At 42.3% G+C, this 18714-nt stretch overlaps 1 protein-coding gene across 1 annotated transcript; it reads left to right on the forward strand.

Annotated features, from left to right (window-relative positions):
• Positions 1 to 10644, forward strand: exoc5 (exocyst complex component 5). Its single transcript, XM_054613902.1, has 18 exons — positions 1 to 186; positions 483 to 577; positions 1866 to 2013; positions 2146 to 2340; positions 3745 to 3809; positions 4050 to 4078; positions 4183 to 4292; positions 4501 to 4545; positions 4629 to 4769; positions 4870 to 4952; positions 5037 to 5246; positions 5373 to 5520; positions 5620 to 5728; positions 6190 to 6310; positions 6420 to 6506; positions 6626 to 6734; positions 6923 to 7138; positions 7653 to 10644. Exons 1-18 carry the CDS (start codon positions 160 to 162, stop codon positions 7839 to 7841), a joined length of 2127 nt encoding a protein of 708 aa, XP_054469877.1. The 5' UTR covers positions 1 to 159; the 3' UTR covers positions 7842 to 10644.
• The last annotated feature ends 8070 nt before the right edge of the window (positions 10645 to 18714 follow it).

The raw sequence follows: 18714 nt of genomic DNA on the forward strand, positions 1-18714 counted from the left end.
ATACAGGAAGCTGGGCTGCTACTCAGCTAAACGCTAGCTGTCAACAAAGGACGAAACTGTACGAAGTCGGTTAATCCATGAGGAAGTCGGCGGTGTTGTCGACCCTGAGAGCCTCTCTGTAAATCTGCACTTCACCACGCCGACAGCTGAACCTGAAACATGGCGACCACAGCCCAGCTGTTCGAGGTAAACCACTGCTGCACCGGAGAGCTGAGCTAGCTGTCAGGCTAAGGAGAGAAACGAGGGTTTACAGCGTCTCATGTCGTTGTTATAAGATAGAAAGAATACAGGGGGGGGTAAAGTTAATTGAGCTATTCGGAGTGAGGTGTGTGTGTGTGCAGTCAAACCAATGCATATCTGTAAACCGTGACAGAAGAAGACAGGATGTATTCGTGTGACCTTATCGTCTGCAGATCAACTCTATTGTTCTTTATTATTGCGGGTCATTTGCTGATGTTACTCTACTTCCTCTCCCCCGTCAGGAGCCCTTTGATGCGGATGAGTACATCGAAAGGTTGGCATGGCGGACACCTGGGGGAGGCTCCAAGGGAGGAGCTGAGGCGTTTGACCCCAAAAGGTACTGAAGGCTCTCCTCATTCACATTTACTGCACACACACATCCTTCCCCTGAACTTGAGTCTGTACATCAGTGGAATGTTGTACCAAATGGTTCCCTACATGTTGCTGTCTCTTGCACCTGCACAGTTTTTTCTTACCTGTGCATTAAGCTTGATTATTCATATTAGTGATTTATAAACAGGCAATGCAGCGTTTCCATTGATGTCTGCTGACAGTTTAGAACAGCTGACCATCTATAATAAGGTGCTCTTTCCTTAGAATGCTGCCGTCCTTGCCTATTCCATAATGTAATTCACGGCTTTCCTTTATAAATTTTGAGTAAATGAAGTTGAGTAAATGTTGACATTAAGATATTTGTCTTCAGTCAGGTGAAGTCCTTGCTCTGATTTCTGTCTGCATTTCTTGGCAGCTTTTAAAGGGGTTGGGAGAAAAGATCTGATTCAGCTTTCCAAACATAATACTTTAAAAAATAACAAGATTTGTGATAATTCAAAGTTATCCACAATAAATTAAGATTTCTTTATTCTCAACCGCCTCTATCAACTTGCTAAATACTTAGAGTGAAACTGAGCTAGTCCTCCTGCACTTACTAAAGCTGTCCTCTTGGTCTCTCATATACTACTGGAGAAAAACTGAAAAAATCCATGTCCAAGATTTTGTTTCATGGTATTTTCACTGCTTGTTGTTGTGTTTACACTTGAGGACCGAGTTACTTCTCGCAAGCAAAAATGCCATAACAGTTTAACTATACTGTGGATCCATCCTGCCTTATCTACTTCCTCCACAAAACTGTTGCCACCACCTCCTCTGAAGCTCTTAGAGAAGAGTCAGAGACAACATATCTGTGGAGGCCACCATACTGTGAGTCACCAGCCAGTGAATGAGTGTCTATTGGGAAGGGATGGGAGATGTCTTTAAGCTGTAGCCAGTGCAGAGGGAATTAGTCAAAAGATTATACACTCATCATTTTGGGATGTTTCCTAGTCTGTGAAATGTGGTGCTGACTTAGAACATTTGCTCTGCAGTCCTGATGGCACTTAAAATGCAGCTGACGAAGTAGCTGGTTTTCAGAGCTTCTTAAGCCTGGGGACCCAGGAGTAAAGCCTCCGGCACTATTCTGTAACTAACTATAACTATAACTGTGTGCTCAATGGGACAGATTTAACCTTGTGGTACCCAATTACTCCTCTAGAGTAATATCATGTTCTGTGTGTTTTCCCTGTCGTGTATGTTGATAAGATCAGTTTGAAGTTCTGGATCTACAGTCTTTCTTTCCTCTGTGACAGGCTGTTGGAAGAATTTGAGAACCACATAGAAGAGCTGAAGCAGCTGGACGAGAAGATCCAGCGGCGAGTCGAGAAGCTTGAGCATCAGTGTCATCGTGAGGCCAAGGAATTTGCACACAAAGTGCAAGATTTGCAAAGAAGCAACCAGGTAGGTTGTTTGGTCAAGCAGCCAATCACTCATACCTCAGTGTCTTTGATCTTAGGTTCTTGTTTTATTACATCACATTTACAGAATTACTTTATCTCTACTACACATTCCCTCGGCTCTATGTGTATGCAGGTGGCCTTTCAGCATTTCCAGGAACTCGATGAGCACATAAGCTATGTGGCAACAAAGGTTTGCCACCTTGGCGACCAGCTGGAGGGTGTGAACACGCCTCGACAGAGGGCCGTGGAAGCTCAGCGTCTAATGACCTACTTCAACGAGTTCTTGGATGGGGAGCTACGCAGCGATGTCTTCAATAACCCAGACAAGGTGAGTTTTCTGCATACGCCTTCTATCCACTTTAGTGGAGGTGTGTGTGTCCATTGACGAGGACACCCGCTGTGACAAAGCTGGAGGTGAGAATGAACAGGATTATGAGGTAAACCGTCCATATTAATTTGTCAAGTTTATCCCTTTAGTTGGATCCCAGGGCTAATTTGGATTAATAAACTGTCATTTGCTGTCTGACAATAGCTGGATGATTGACTAGCACGGATGTCAACATGCTCATGTCAACCCTAATTGCATTTACAGAAGGTTGTCTGGGAGCAAGAATTTGGTTGGTCCTCAGCTTTGTGTCGCATTACAGCAGAGAAGAGCTTGTGTAATTATGGTACATGTAAGGGCGGTGATAACATGCAAGCAGGAAGATAACTTGCACACTTTAACTTAGTTCCTGCCTACACAGGGACCATGTTGATGTAAGACAAGTGACCCATTAAAGTTTGATTTTGTCGTTTTGTAATGTGACAGTAGGAAGATTGGGATGCTTTAGATTAATTCCTGTTAGTAACTCCATTAGTGGATGCAGAGCAGTGAGTCTGGGGGTCAATCCTAGAGACGAGAGCTGGAGATGGAGCTAGTTTTTCCGGAAAGGCATGCAGAAATATCTGGCCAGATTCCTTTTTTCCTGAGCATACCTCCAGACGAGGGGAAAAGAGGAAAGCTGCAAGTGAATAGCTGAAGGGGGATGGCTTTGCTAATCCTTCTGAAAGGGAGGGCTGGGCCGCCAGCGTGGAGACAAGTGCTGCTAAACCCTGACTGCAGGGAGACGGCTACATTACTTACATGGGATTTAGCTAATCTTAGCTGGGGGACAGATACTTAGAAAACCTTCGCCGAGCAGAAAGGCTGGATCCTCCTCACGGGAGCAGAGTAATGATGTTAGCTGAGGCAGGCATCTGCGGGAACAGAGGAGTTGCGGACGGCGGGCCTTTCGTAGGTCTGGGGCTTTTTCAGCCAGTGTGTATGTCAGGAGGGGCGGGAGGGAGGGGGCTCTCGACAGGGCCCCCCTTTTTAAGACAGATATCCCTGGCCGGACAGATTATTGAAGGCGATTTAGACTCCTGTGGGATTACAGCCCATTCAGAAAAGGCACGCCAATATAGAGTTGGATGTGCCGCTAAATCAGGACTGCTGCTGTTGCTGCTGCCGATGCCCAGGTGAGCGCAGCCGGTCTGTTATCAGCTCCCTGTTCAACATGGGGAGGTGGAGAAGGGCAGCTCTAAAATTCTGATCCCCCAAGTGGAGACACCGCCGGCGGCCTGCCAGCTTTCTTTCTGGATGTCCACCTCTCATGATCTTGTCGTGTTCTCTCTCTTTTTGCCTCACCTGAGTCTCTCTCTCTCTCTCTCTCTCTCACACTCACACTCACTCATTTTCTCTCAACTTCAGATTAAGGAGGCTGCTGATATAATTCAGAAGCTGCATCTCATTGCCCAGGAGCTGCCATTCGACAGGTGAGTCAGGCATCCTGGAGGCGGCTTTAGACAAGAGCACTGTCAAACAAGGGGAAAGTGGAGTATTAGCGATGTAGAAATCCTCACAGTGTAAGCACAGCACAGGACATATGAAGTATTAAAGTTTTTAATTCAGTATCAAGAAATTAAACACACATTAACTAGTATTAATTAATAAAATGTATAGTGTAATATCGTTGGTATAATTCCTTGAAGATTCATTATCTTTTCCTCTGACAGATTTGCAGATGTCAAGGCAAAAATTGCAAGTAAGTTTAAGAAAAACTTGGCGTCCTTAATAAAAATACAGTAGAAGTTTCTACAAATTATAATGTTATTTTGTGTCTTTGTTTGTGTTTGCGTTTCTACCCAGGTAAGTACCATGACCTGGAGCGGCAGTTAATCCAGGAGTTCACAGCTGCCCAGCGCAGGGGTGAGATTGGACGTATGCGGGAGGTGGCAGCGGTTCTGTTGCATTTCAAGGTGACCTGGAATAATCACATTTGATGTCTACATTTAAATTTTGTCCACATTTGGTCTAACCATTAGTCTTCGATAATTGGGATTGTTACCAGCTTCAAACAGTGTATACTGTTCTAACGTGCACTTTTTTTATGTCTCTGAATGTTGCTTCAAATCAGCACTTCAGTGAATCTTGCAGAAAAGTAACTTCTGGATCTTTTTGTTGAAGGGCTATGCACACTGTGTGGATGTCTATATTAAGCAGTGTCAGGAAGTGAGTGTAAAAAGTTTAACTTATACATAATATTCCACTTCACATCCACAGACTGCTGGTTAACCCTTTGTTTGTCTCCCTAGGGAGCCTACCAGAGGAATGATGTGTTTGAGGACACTGCAGTCCTCTGCCAGAGAGTCAACAAGCAGGTGGGCGAGGTCTTCAGCAGCCCAGAGACTGTTATGGCCAAACTCATTCAGAACATCTTTGAAAACAAATTGCAGGTATTTCTATTAATTCAATTTTTTTTATGTTAAGTATTTAGAGTATTTAGTATAAGTAAGTATTTAGTATCTTTCATATTTAACACCTTTGTGTCTGCAGGCCCACGTTAGAGAAAAACTGGATGAAACAAAACACTCTGATGTCGAACAATACCTCAAGAACCTCTATGATCTTTACACCAGGTATTTGTTTTCTTGTTTTGATTAACTTTATGTCTGCACAGAAACCTTATGTTTACACACTTTCTTTTTTTGCACGTTTTCCAGGACCACAGCATTGGCCACTAAGCTGACTGAGTTCAACCTTGGCTCAGACAAGCACACGTTCCTGTCTAAGCTGATAAAGAGCATATTCTCCTCATACCTTGAAAGCTACATTGACATGGAGAGGGAATACCTTCGCAGTCGAGGTGCCATGATTCTGCAGCGATACTACGACTCCAAGAACCACCAAAAACGCCCAATTGGCACCGGCAGGTCAGATTTGGGGTTTCACTTTTTCCCCCACATAAGGATGGGTTATGATTAATTATTTGAACAGGTATTACAAAATGATAAAAATAATAGTGTAACAAAGTTATTACCATCTGTGTCTTTCTACAGTATCCAAGAACTGAAGGAGCGGATCAGACAGCGCACCAATCTCCCTTTTGGCCCTATGATTGAGACCCATGGGGAGACCTTTCTGTCCCCAGAGCTAGTCGTCAACCTGCTGCAGGAGACACGTCATGCCTTTGAGAGATGCAACAGGGTGAGGCCAATACTTCAGCTGAGAGCAGTATTGGAGACAAAATCCTGCTGGGCTAAAATAGCTAAATGTGTTCCCTTTCTTTCGGTTTTGGTGACACAGCTTTCAGATCCTTCAGACCTGCCCAAGAACGCCTTCTCAATCTTCCTGCTGCTGGTTGACCATCTGTGTGTGGATCACATTGACTACGCCCTAGAGATTGGCCTCTCAGGTACATCCGATTCATATCTGTCTGTCTGTCTGTGCATTCGACTCGTAAAAGGAACACTTCCATTAGAAAACAGCAGTCAACTCAATGAAACAAAAATAATAGAAAATCCAAGTTACCTTGTGCACTGCAAGTTGTGCCTCTGGAATTTTTTTGAATGCTATATGTGGGTGAATACAAGTTGTAGCTGATCATTGTCAGTGGAACTAAACATGTTTATTCATCTCCAGGTGCTCAGTTTGTAAGGTATATTCATTATCAAAGAAATGCAACACTGATGTCCCCATAGTTTGATTGCTTTCTCTTCAATGTCTGATGCTGAAGCAGTACATTGCTGTGAATGTTTTTTTACGTTGTATTTCTGTGGTTACAACCCATATAAAGCAGGCAACAGTGTCTTTCTGTGAATCATTTATCCTTTCACTTACCTTTTTTTTTCTCTTCGCTCTCTCTTTGATCTACAGCGATTCCCTCATCAGATTCCAAGAATGCCAACCTGTATTTCCTGGACGTCGTTCAACAGGCTAACTCTATCTTCCACTTGTTTGACAAGCAGTTTAATGACCAGCTCATGCCTCTTATAAGGTCAGTTCCAGGTCAAAGGTTAAAGTCGCCACTGCCTTTCATCAACACATACTTTTAAGATGAAAGGGAGACCTCTGATTTTACCTTTTATTTAAATCTATGTCACCAGCTCATCTCCAAAGTTGGCAGAGTGCCTGCACAAGAAGAAAGAGGTGATTGAACAGATGGAAGTGAAACTGGACACAGGAATCGACAGGTCAGTATGTTTAGAAGTTGCTCTTACATCTGATGTGTTTCTTACGTGACCAAAACCCATAATAGAACAATGACCGGTCTCCAAAACATTTTCTAAAGTGTTTTTTCTGCTACACACAGAACAATAAACTGCATGGTGGGGCAAATGAAGCACATCTTGGCAACAGAGCAGAAAAAGACTGATTTCAGGCCTGAGGATGAGAACAACGTCATGATCCAGTACACTGCAGTAAGACATACAAGGCCTCAGCTTCCACCACTGAGCTCACATGCAAAGCAAAACAAATCAGCAAATGTGACTTGCAAATCACTGACATCTGTCTATGTTGTTCTTTGAATGAAAATAGCATGTTTTTGAATTACCTTTGGCAATTTTCAAAATTTTTCCATGTGTCCCTGTGTGTCTCCTCCCGGCAGGCTTGCTCTAAGGTATGCGCCTACGTCAGTCGGCAGGTGGAGCACGTGCGGAAGTCCATGGATGGGAAAAACGTGGACACAGTCCTGACCGAGTTGGGCATTCGTTTCCACCGGCTCATCCACGAGCACTTACAGCAGTACAGCTACAGCTCAATGGGAGGCATGCTGGCCATCTGCGACGTGGCTGAATACCGACGATGCGCCAAGGACTTCAGGGTGAGGGGGGCGGGGGCGTAGGTCCAGGATACACTGGTCACAGAGCAAAACATAGCATCCTCCAACAAAGACCCTTGTTATGTTTTTAGTTTCATAAAGTAGTCCTGGCAATTCAGTTAAATGCTCTTAAATGTTTTTTTTAAATTTATCAGATTACATTATTATTATTATACAGAAAAGATGCAAATTCTCACGTAGGTGATCCTCGAACCTTTAAAATATTATAACTAAAATGATAAATTACATGTAATGATTAATAATACATTCGTGTTGATATATTTTCTGTCCAGTGAATAGTCCATAAATTGCCCAATCAGGACGACATTACAAGTAAATGCAGGGGTGGAGGAGATGGGGCATGTTTTCATCATGTTTTGCATCTTCAGTCACAACACAATGAAACCTGTGATTTAGAGCATTTGTAATGACAGGTTTGCATGTATGCAGGGAATAAAACCTTGGTATACTGTATATATTTAACATGGTATAATACATTAGTGTACTTGTTCTCCAGGTACTTCTGGTGCTGCAGCTCTTCGACACACTTCACGCCCTCTGTAACCTCCTGGTCGTTGCCCCTGACAATCTGAAGCAGGTTTGTTCAGGTGAGCAGCTCACCAATCTGGACCGAAACCTCCTGCACGCCTTCGTCCAGCTCAGAGTGGACTACCGTTCAGCCAGACTGGGCCGACACTTCAGTTAATGACTATTTCAACACCTCGCTGCCCTCCGTCCAGAAACCCATGCTTTGATGAAACGATGCACCTTGAAGAAACCCATTGCTGCTTCAGAGAAAGCATCGGCCTGGCCCCGGCAGACAGACTTCTCTGGGGTTGCTTTGTGCATCATCGAGACAAAAGGCTCCTTGAATGTGGGAAATGTGCATTTCACCTTTTTTCATTGTTCATTTCTTCAATCTGAAGAAATCCAAAATGTCTATTGACTTAATATTTCATTTGTTTTTAAATACTAATCCATCACCAATCCACATGGCTAAAATTTCTGACCTATTATAGTAAATGGACAACATTGATTTCTGTGCTCATGTAAACTATATATTTTTTGATTGTGCCAAATATATAAATTCTGTGGCTGCAATTGTGCACACGAATAGACCCCTAAAGCTGCTGTAAAGGGAGACTGTCAACAATAACGCTGTAATGTCAGACATCCGGGCTGCAGTAGCACTGTGTACTGGGAACAGCTTCCCTTTGTAATGAGGTGTAGGGGACCTGACAGAGACAGCCCCACAGCATGCAATATAGAGCCCTGTCTGGCTAAGAGAGACACGTGACCACCTCTCTAACCTTTGACCTCTGACCACAAAGTAGAGGTCAAGAGGCCATCAAAGAGAAGTGTGATCTGAACTATTAACAGGTCTGAGAACTTCTCTGGAGGTTTGGGTGGTCCCCTATTAGGCTAAGATGACTGGTGTGATGGGTCAGTGAGTCTGTGTCACTGTAATTGCACAGATCAACACTTACTCATCCAGCTGTGGGTGAACACAGTCCAAAGACATTGTTGGCTGGATCTGCAGTGTTTCCTGGTCAGGGGACATTCAAATGTTGACCTCTGCTGATTAATGAAACAAACTAGAGGGGACTTCTTCACACAGGGCTTATCTGGTCTCAGTCACTGTCTTCTGCACTAAAAAAAGAAGGCAGATCATGTCCCTGATGCCTGAAACCGTCTCCAACGCAAAGCTGCTCCCACTGTACTGCTGTTTACCCTAATTAGTGACTCATTAAAAAAATGTTGCATTTTATTATCATCCCTCTTCGGAACATACTTAATAAATGGGGAGCTGTGAATAGAAAGTTTGCAGAGTCCCTCCACGAATGTCACTTTCAAAGTGAGATGAAACAGTCTTCCTTTCTATGGAAGTCATCAAGTATTCATGGGAATTCTTGTCACCAGAGTAAAGTTCTTTCTTAGACTTCAGGAAGTGAGCAGAGCCAGAGGGGATTAGATATCTACGAGTTGATGAATTGTGTGCAGTAGTCATGGACTGGGGGAGAGCCGGGGAGATAGAGACGCCTGAGAGCTCAGTTCCAGCTCCGGCTGGCTAGTGTTGTGTAGAATGTACACACTGTGCTGTGCAAGTTCAAACAACATAATTAATTAGGCTAATATTAATATTATCAATGCCACATAAATTCAATTCTCTCAGCCCTAATCACAACTGGATAGCTTGTAAAAATTATTTTGTTAGGCCCTGATGCAAACAGTGGGTCTTTTTCAAACATTTGAAAACTATTTGTTTTTGCGGCGATTAATGTGCTCGACGCAGGAAGGGTTGGGGGAGCGGAGCCAGGCCAGGGACGATAACTGGTGTGGAGACGAAGGCAGAGGCGCAGTCTGGCCCCAGGGACTCCCAGCGCAGGCACATGGAAGAGGGGGAGGGATGTGTTTTTTGGGGTGGGTGTTTGAGCAGGTGGAGGGGATTAGTAATACTGTCAACACTGGAGAGCTGGATAAGACTGTCCTCTCTTACTCGTCGGTTTGAGCAGCTCTTGCATACACATTCAGACACATAAAGACGCCAACACATACAAACACAGGGACATCAGGACAGGAGAGGGAAACGTATCTGCGGTTAAACTGACCATGGACAAGTTGTTCATGTTCTACTAGTTTTAAATCCACATCCTTCCAAAAAGCCAATAGCACTCAATAAGCACCTTCAGTATGTTTCCGGTAGCCATTCAGATACCAGGAAAACCTTCATAATATCACAGTTATTAGCCCTGAATAAGGACCTGTACAGTAACTACCAGCCAAGAATCTTGAATTTAAGACTTTTTAAACAAAAAATTAAAGCTACTAATTAAAGCTGCCAGGCGCCAACACATCTGCCATCTAAAGCACAAAAAATCTGATCTTTAAATTTAAAAAGAACCTCATGTGAGTGTAAAAAAACACAATAAAAAAATTCTGCAATTGAATCCTCTTTCCCACTGACCACAGATACCCTCATTTGTTTCCCCTCTTTCATGCATATCCCTCCTTTTGTCTCCTTTGCCAAATCATCAACCATACTTTCCTATCTTTCCGCTCTTCCTGCACAACAGGCTGGTCCTCCAACATCCCATAAATCCTTGCTTTCGGCGCATTGCTGCTACCCCAACTAGGCCGGCCCTCCCTCTGCCTCCTGGAGCACTGACAATAAAGCATTACAGCAGTCAATCCATGTCAACAACAGCTTTGCTTAATTCCTGCTAAACACGTTCAAGCTAAATCTTCACCTAATGATGCATAATGATTTTCTCTTTAGTGTGCTGGCGGCTAGTATCAATTTTGGTGGTTTGTTTTACCCGCCATCGCAAAGCTGACTCAGGTGGTTTAACTGTATCAGCCAGACACGGACGTTAAGGATCCCCCTGTTAAAATGAGTCGGGTAATTGTGACTCTTCACACTTGAGAGTGTGTGGCAGTCATACCGAACATATCAGGGTTTCACATGCTAAATGTTGTTGGCTTGTACCAATTCAAACATAACAGAATAAAATTACAAATCATGCAATAGATGTGATCAGTGTCATCTGTGATTATTTAACTCTAAACAACGTCAGAGTATAAATCATGAAAATAATACTGTGTCGGCTGAGTTTAGAATGGTGGCTGGGAAATCTAGGTATCTATAGAAAGCACTTTGTCCTTTTCAAATCTATTCTTTAGGATTTCTCTGCTAGAGACTTTCCTGATGTGGGCACACAGCCAGGCCCTCTGATGTGATGCAGATGTTGCCCTGGCCTTGACCTCCTGCCCAAACGATGCCAGGGCCAAAATGGCACAGGTGCCGCGCCACCTTCAGTCTTGGGCAGCCGGGAGCTCCACTGTGCAGGATGTGAACGGTGCCAACTTTGCTCCTTTGCTCACTTTTGTCATTATCAAGGTCTAGTCTGATGGGGTTTAGTGAAACTCTCCCTTGATTCCTGCAATCATACACAACTGTCCTTTTGATGATGCAAAACTAGTGTCCTTATTTTCCACCCTCCCCCACGTCCTCTCTCCAATAAAAACACTATTAATTCTCTGCCATGGTGGAGTGTTTTCCAGTGCTATTTCCTGGCCCGGTGCCTGTGCCTTGCTCTCTCTTGGCTGGGTATGTCTGGTTGACTGCTCCACAGGAACAGACTGGCACTCTAGCTGAGGGCTCCAGGGTCTGCACACTCAATCCACTAAACATGTCTCTGTGTGAGGAGCTGCACTACTTCCGAAACAGGAAGTACAAGTCCTGATTTACCACAAACTAAGCCTATTTAATAAGCAGTTATTACAATAATTCATTTAAACTATTCTTTATTATTATTATTATAACTAATGGGTATGAATATCATTTCTAGGGCAATATACCTTTTAATTAAAAGTGCTAAAATGCACATTTCTACTGTTATCTTGATATACTCCCACATAAAATCATACAACATACACCCACTGGCTGGCAAATTGGCAAATGTAAAAATGCACAAAAAAAAGCATACGCAACATATTAAAATCACACAGTGACAGTATAAAGAACAAATTGATTCTGATGGTTAAGGGACTTTGGTGCTAAACACATTCACTCACAGGGCAAACAAACATCTGTTTGTTTGTAAGGCCTATGGCCCTCCTAACCCACTGATGTTGAACCAAGCCGGCACACATGCCAGAGAAACAAATGAGGTCTCTCTCTCCTCCTCTGAAGATGAAACACTGTATCACCAAAGCATGTGCATTTGTCTAATCAAGCTTTTGCCTGCGGCCACACTGAATGTAAATGAATAGGCTTGTGTGTGCCAGCCTCTATTTCTGTTCAGACTGGCTGGTGTTTGATGATGAAATGGTGCGGTGAACATCAGACAGAAGGGGGCACTAGCGCTCCAGTGTTGCTCTCCTCCCCTGTGGAGCCCTCTCTTCCTCAGAGCTCCTCACAATGGGGATCTGCCTGAGGGGGGGAAATGTTGCTTTTTTAGGTCTGTGAGCGCATATCCCTTAATCCCCAGCCATGATTGACAATCATGATTTAGGGTATATGGTGTCCCATTCTAATCCACGAGCAATGATTTCATTTGCATACCTTCCATACGTGGCCTCATTTTGGAGGAAACGGCTGCCTTTGTAAGTGATACAGAAAGAGAGAGGGAGAAAGCTGAACAGAGTGCAAGATAGAGAATAAGGAGGAGAAAAGAGAATGGATGAGGGAATGTTTGTGTTTTTTTTTTCCTTCTTCTTTTTTTGCCAGAAGGAAGATGATAGCTGTCTCCATGCCCAACCAAACATCCCTGTATATATGCTTTTCCTCTGCAGCACTTTCCCCCGTCACACACTCACACACAAAATGCATGTGCATATTCAAACTCTCAAGCACAATCACAAGAATATTCAAAGATGTATGGAGACGCGGGGACACGGAGGAACACACAGAGATGCTCCCTCACACGATGCAAAACTAAATTGCTATTTGCTCATTTTATAACCAAGTCAGGCTTAATTATAATCATGGGAGTTTGGGAGTTACCGTATAATCTCTAGAAGGTATTAAGAATTACCCAGAGCACACCACAGTGTAAAAGAAACAAATACAAATGCGTACAATTATTTCCCAGTCATAACACCCAGGGGAGTCTAAATCAAATAATGCTCAGTGTTTGGTATACCCACAGAGACCATTCATCCTCACTTTTATCTACTGAGGAAGTGGAACAGAATTGAAACACTGATGAAAAGGTCAAAGGGGTCACATTTCAGGGTAAGGTAAAGCAACCAATTAAAGTTAGAGATGTATAAGGAAAGATTAATTAATTGTTTGCTTAGATACAATCTAATCTGAATACCCAAATATCATTTTAGATTTTTAGGATTTCAATTTATGTTGCTTTTGATTTACTATACAGCCTGTCTTTTAAATATAATTTATATAGTAAATAAAGTAATTTTAAATAATGAGTTAATAAATGCAAAATTACACCACTTTATCTGTAGGTTAATTACAATATATCAAATGCTGACAAATTCATTTGGAATTATACCATAACATGTAATTACATTTTATATTGTTCTGTTATTACCAAAAAAGAAAAATATATATAATATATTATTTTTAGGGGTTATTTGATTAAGAATTCAAAAAGCATAATTTTACTTTGCATCATCTAAATGGAAAGTGTGAGGTTATCCTAAAATTACAACAAACAAAAAAAAATCTAATTAAAAATGTTTTATTTAGTGGACCTCCAAAAGCGTATGAAATGATGCACACGCCATCTATAATATTTCTATTTGATGAAATGGGGCAGCCATAATGGGTTTGAACATTTAATTCAGTGTTATAAAATAAATATCCTGTAGATGTATATTGATCTATAGTCTTATGATGAGTTCAAACCAGCTAAACAATTATTAAACAATACTAAACAAACTATTTTATATTATATATTACACACTTACTTCAGGGGAAACAAAAGCAGTTAACTGTATGTTAAGGGGTTAAACTTCTTATGATTTAACAAAAGATTGCATTAAACACACAGCCCCTGCTCTGCACCTATTTACATGCACACATCAATCCACACTTACATTATTCTAATAACAATGGTGTCATTTTCAAAACAAATGTCACATATCCCTCATCTATATTTATCTGATTTTTAGTCCCCTAGGCGACACTGCCAAGGTTATGCTTACAACCGAAGGAAGAGATAGTGAGGGATCCTCTTCTCCCTCCGTAATCACCACCACCACCACCACCACCACCACATACTGTACCATCCATCCATCCATCCTTCCTCTCTGACTGACTGAGCCTGGCCAGGTCTCTGTGACAGAGGACTCCCCTTTGGAACAATAACAGCCTGATAATCTCTTCTTATCTCCAGTGTGTTTAGTGCCTGGTTAACAGGCTGTCTACTTGATGGGTGTCTCTACACGCCTCCGCCATAGGGGAATGATCGTGTCATCATGAACCTGAAAAAAAGCAGTACTCTAGTATAGTGAATGAAGGCTACGTTAGATCAGGGAAGAATGCAGGGAATATCAAGCAGGGAAAAATCAATGTTTTAGTATGAGTTGCACAATATTTCATGTAGAAAAACAGATTATGTACACAATTACTTAGGGAATAAACAGCTAATTAAATATGTGTTACATTTCTGCAATACTGTCTTCTCTTTTAAAAAAATCAAAATAAAGGTGTATGGACAGAGTGTGTGTGTGTGTGTGTGTGTGTGTGTGTGTGTGTGTGTGTGTGTGTGTGTGTGTGTGTGTGTGTGTGTGTGTGTGTGTGTGTGTGTGTGTGTGTGTGTGTGTGTGTGTGTGTGTGTGTCTACCTGTCCTGAGTTTCCTCCCCCGTTGGCCTTGCCCAGCCCAGTTCTGATCCAGGGTGTCAGTGTGGGAGGCGGCGTGGAATTAGTCTGCCTGAGGATGTGAGCACTTGAGCATCGCACCCATCATCCCACCTCCATGGGCCATCCCACCCTCTTAGCACTGTTTACCAGGCCTGGCCCTAATTGATTCCCTCTCTTTATCTTTTTACCTCCTTAATTTTGTTATTAAGTGTGCGGGAGAGGCGCGAAAGCTCCTCTTTTTCCCATTTTGAGAAATTATACTCTTGTACTTGATCCAGCTAACAGGATTTTCTTAAATTACTTTATAAAAGACCATCTTTTAACTTTCTTCTTTCTCTCTCTATCCATTCATTAGCAGGTCTGCCCGAAGGCCTGCTCACATCAATTTCTTGGGTTAAAGTTACAAACTTAGGCAGCTCAGCTCGACGCTCACGGTGGTTTGCGGACGAGTGGGGGTGGCTGGGGGTGGAATGGGGACGAATTATTAATTTCTGAAGTATTAGAAAAATAAAGAGATTGAATTAAGAGTATTGGTCCTCTGTTATCCAGCATGGCTAGCCTCAGGGACTTACTGTGGTGGAGGACATTATGCAAATGCTCTCCCTCACTCTCTCTCATAGCCTGCTATCATCCATTCTCTCTACCTCCCTCCCTTTTTTACCCTCTCTCTCTCTCTAGCAGTCAATCTCTGCTCTCCTATAATCTTTCTCTCTCTCCGTGTGTTTCTGTCCCTTTAATCTTCATCAGTCAGCAGAGACAGACAAAGTGTAGAGAGAGTGTCTCCTGTCAAAACAGCCCCTCTCTGGCTCGCTATTCTCTCCTATTTCGCTCATGAAGTTTTGGTTCCCGAAACAAATTAAAGGTTAGGAAGAGAGCCAAGTTAATAATAAATATATGGTTTTAAACAAGCTGTAAACTAGATAGAAACCAGCCTATTGTATATGACTTCATCAGTGGCTTGGCGCATGTAGTCATCTGTTGTTAGGGTCAATAGGCTTGATAAAGAGGTGTTGGAGTCCTGGGCAGTAGAATCTTTATTTTCCTTGCAGCTTTCAATGTTATATTGATATATATATATATATATATATACATTGAAAGCTGCTATAACATATATATATATATATATATATATATTGAAAGCTGCTATAACATATATATATATATATATATATATATATATATATATATATATATATATATATATATATATATATATATATATGTTTACAGGTGTTGATGTAGAGTGATGTAGAGTCTTTCATGGAGCCGAGGACAAAAAGATTGAAAATTAAAAACATGAGGATGTGGAGTTTGAAAGAAGTGACCTTACCAGACCTATGTAGCTCCTCAGCTCAAGGCTATAGCCGCTACTAGGATAACACACAAAGCATTGAATAAAAAAAGATGATATCTCTGGTTCTTGAGCGTCGATTTTGGTCTTTTTTGTTTTAAACTGTTCATTGTGAATCCAAAAATTTTACCAGTACTCTTTAATGGTCAAAAAAGGGTGGTGGTGGAAGGTGATTGGCTTGACGGGTGACATAGAGAAAGAGAAGGAGGTGTTTTTTTCACACATGATGATACAGAAACCAAGCTGAACGAACTCCAATATTCATGTATTCTTATTATTTGTTATGTATCAATGGGCTGTTGTATCATGAATAAAACAATTCCAATTTTCAAGTTTTCAAAACACAAGTGAAAAAGTGGCATTAACAAAAACAAAGATATGAATACTGAATACGTTTTGAATGGATCCACTACCTCTACATATTTACACTCTTTGACACATTCTTGCACAAATGTCAGTACATCAGACATATTTTTTATCCGTTCTGTTGTATTTATTCTGAATATGATGTAGTCATTTATTTTTAAGTTGCTTAAACCTGGATTTTAAAGCCTGACCCCGAACAGGGCGACAAATTAGCTTCTGCTAGTTATTACATTTTTTGTTAAATAAACAAAAAAAATAAGATAATAACTGCAGAGTCTATTTAGATTTGATTTTCAAATCTTCACATCTCTCTTTTGATCTTAGGCTTGTCTTGTTAATGTATATAGTGAGGCCAATAAATATCACAGGATACTGACAGGTAAGTAAAGGCAGATAAATGTACACATTACCAACGATTATGTTGTACAATCACAATAAATAAATACACCTTGTAACCAGCTTGTAAAAATCCAGATAGCCTTAACTGACGTGCAAAGCTTTGGTCAATATTGATGTTTATTCAAGAAGGCTGAAGAGGCCCTGGTCCAGTTAATTAAACCTTAATAGAGGAGATAGTGGAAGAAGAAGAAAAAGAAGAAGAGGAGGGAGTTTGGATGATAACAGGATGGCCAAAGGGGAGGCAGAGAGGGGAGGAAGAGTAGGGCAGCAGATATGGTGTCAGTAACAAGGCTGGTAATCTAACAGCAGGAGGGGGAAAGGTTCCCAGCAGCATCGGTGGCGTCCTGCTCCAGCCGCGTACACGGCACTAGAGGCAGAACAGACAGGTTTGATGTTAGCAAATATTAGCTTTGTTGCAGGACGTGGGTGTACTCTCTTTGACACGCTCATTGCATATTCAGAGACAGATGTTTCCGAGGACGAGGCGGAGGAGCGCGGGAGGCTGAATGAAAGGCCTGAGATGGCAGCGTTGCTCTCGGAGGAGCAAGTAATTGGCCCCTCGACGGTAGCAGCGACAGAGAGAGAGAGGCACTTACGCACACACACACACACACACACACACACACACACACACACACACACACACACACACACACACACCTTTCCCTCGCTCATCTCCTCTGCCTCTCTTCCCGGATCTGATAAAGGTAAACGTGTAACAAATTTGTCATTTGATGAGGGAGGATTTCCACAAACAGAGCTGACATGATGAGCCTGTGATCTGCCTCTATGAGAGTCAGCAGGGGCCCAGGCGGGCAGAGATCTCAATCCTCCCTCTTCCTCTTCCCCCCGCTATTGCTCTGTGCCTCTCTCTTCCTCACACACTGTCTCACACACACACACTCACACACTTGGCTGTGTTCACATGTAGCCTCAGTCTCAGTAATTGCTGCCTGCCATCCATATCTTTCTCCTTCTCTGTCTCTGAGTCCCTTGCTCTGCTGCCGTCTATCTCTCCTCCTCAGAGACATCCTCCTCTCCTTTTTCCCTGTTTCCTCTTTGCTCCATCAAATAAAGGGCCCGGCCCTCGCCTCAGCATCACACTCAATTTCTGACTCTTTCACTTATCTCTGGGCTCCATGCCTGCAGACTGCTCAATTATCCACACTCACCTAGTTTCCTCTTCTTCTTCTTCTTCTTCTTGCCCATGCAAAAAAAAATATCAAATATTTCCAACGCCATATTGACAAGTTAAAGGGGTTAATGGTCAAGAGCTCAGTCGTAGACATGAGCTGACTGATAAAGTTGCCACACATCCCTATGATAACAGCCCCCACTGGTATAATACAGGGATTTATGAACGGGTTTTTAGGGGACTCGTATCAGATGGATTAAGAAGGACTGAGTTAAATTAAGTTTAGTGGCGATGGCCCATCCAGGCACCTCAGCCAGAAATTGACCTCCATTACCACAATCATTCTCACTACAGTAACCCCTCCATAGAGATTATGAATACACTCTTTCAACGTGATCACGAGACTCTCCTCTGACCATAAAAACACATCTTCCCCATCCCACCACACCTAATTGCTCTGCACTTCTGCAATCCTCTTCTCAGACGATACCCCCAACTTCTATCCCTCTCTGCTTCTTTCTCTCTCTTCTTTTTCTGAGTCTTTTCTCTCCATCAGATCTCAGAAGGAGTCACTGGGTTTGAGCCCTTCCACTCAGAGGTAATGGTCCTGCCTCTGCCTAGTCCCATGACTCTAATCCTGGGACTCGGGACCCAAGCTACTGCTCTCCTCCATGCTGCCTGCTCAATGCCCCTCTGTCTCTCTGAAATACCTCAGCTAATGTTAACCCTTCAGCACTATTCTGTAAATATGTATGCAAATGAATTGTTGATCATTAACAAAGTGGACAGGGCTAAAGCAAAAAATGAAATGAAATAAAATAAAATGAGAAGGCAGATAAAGAACTGGTTCGACTAATTACAACATTGGTCTTATTTTCCTAGTGTTGCATCATTTATTTTGGTAATAATAGGATTGCGAGTTCAACTTTTGGGGAGATACGCCTTTTCACTTTTTTGCTGAAAGTTGAATGAGAAGCTCAATACCACTCACATTTCA

This window comes from Anoplopoma fimbria, chromosome 15 (assembly GCF_027596085.1).
Source record: "Anoplopoma fimbria isolate UVic2021 breed Golden Eagle Sablefish chromosome 15, Afim_UVic_2022, whole genome shotgun sequence".
NCBI classification, from domain to species: domain Eukaryota; kingdom Metazoa; phylum Chordata; class Actinopteri; order Perciformes; family Anoplopomatidae; genus Anoplopoma; species Anoplopoma fimbria.

Excerpts from the sequence above, each read along its gene's own strand:
- exoc5 (XM_054613902.1), top strand. The coding sequence starts at position 160 with ATGGCGACCACAGCCCAGCTGTTCGAG. Across the intron at positions 5,729-6,189 it reads CCTAGAGATTGGCCTCTCAG|CGATTCCCTCATCAGATTCC; the intron begins GTACATCCGATT and ends TTTGATCTACAG. Across the intron at positions 6,507-6,625 it reads CTGGACACAGGAATCGACAG|AACAATAAACTGCATGGTGG; the intron begins GTCAGTATGTTT and ends TGCTACACACAG.